Source organism: Buceros rhinoceros, unplaced genomic scaffold, assembly GCF_000710305.1.
Source record: "Buceros rhinoceros silvestris isolate BGI_N320 unplaced genomic scaffold, ASM71030v1 scaffold28285, whole genome shotgun sequence".
Classification (NCBI taxonomy): Eukaryota; Metazoa; Chordata; class Aves; order Bucerotiformes; family Bucerotidae; genus Buceros; species Buceros rhinoceros.
In genome coordinates this window covers 5,422-5,797 of record NW_010415024.1, presented here as the reverse complement: position 1 = coordinate 5,797, position 376 = coordinate 5,422, and the positions used below count along the sequence as shown (strand labels likewise).

The 376-nt window shown below is 61.2% G+C and overlaps 1 protein-coding gene across 1 annotated transcript in view; it reads left to right on the top strand.

The window, feature by feature from the left end:
* Nucleotides 1–376, top strand: part of PLEKHA2 (pleckstrin homology domain containing, family A (phosphoinositide binding specific) member 2) — a 9,672-nt gene that overhangs the window by 8,978 nt on the left and 318 nt on the right. The window contains exon 9 of the mRNA XM_010137291.1: nt 219–372. Within this exon, the coding sequence (XP_010135593.1) occupies nt 219–372 (154 nt within the window). The remainder of the gene's footprint in view (nt 1–218; nt 373–376) is intronic.

Genomic DNA, 376 nt, shown 5'->3' with positions numbered 1-376 from the left:
CTGCTCTGCCGCAAGGCATGAGCCAGAGCCTGGCAGATGGCAAAGGGCCGTTTCATTCAGACTTCCAGTTTGATTAGGGGTTTGTTTTGCTTTTTTTTTTTCTTACTTTCTGAGGAGTGTAAAGTGCCTGGGCCTGGCCCCAGAGCTTTGAGAATTGCTCACAGCACTGCACGCACACCCAACCCCAGCCAGCGCTCACCCGGCCTCTGTCCTTGCAGGAAATGTCCTTCATCAGATCCGCCTCCCTGGTCAAGCCCGGGGGCTCCTCGGCCCCGTCCCAGCAGAGGCAGGCGGCGGAGGAGAGGAGAGCGCTGTGCAAAGCCCCCTCCACCTCCTCCTGGCAGCCCTGGAACCCGGAGCCGCAGGCGGGGGGGGA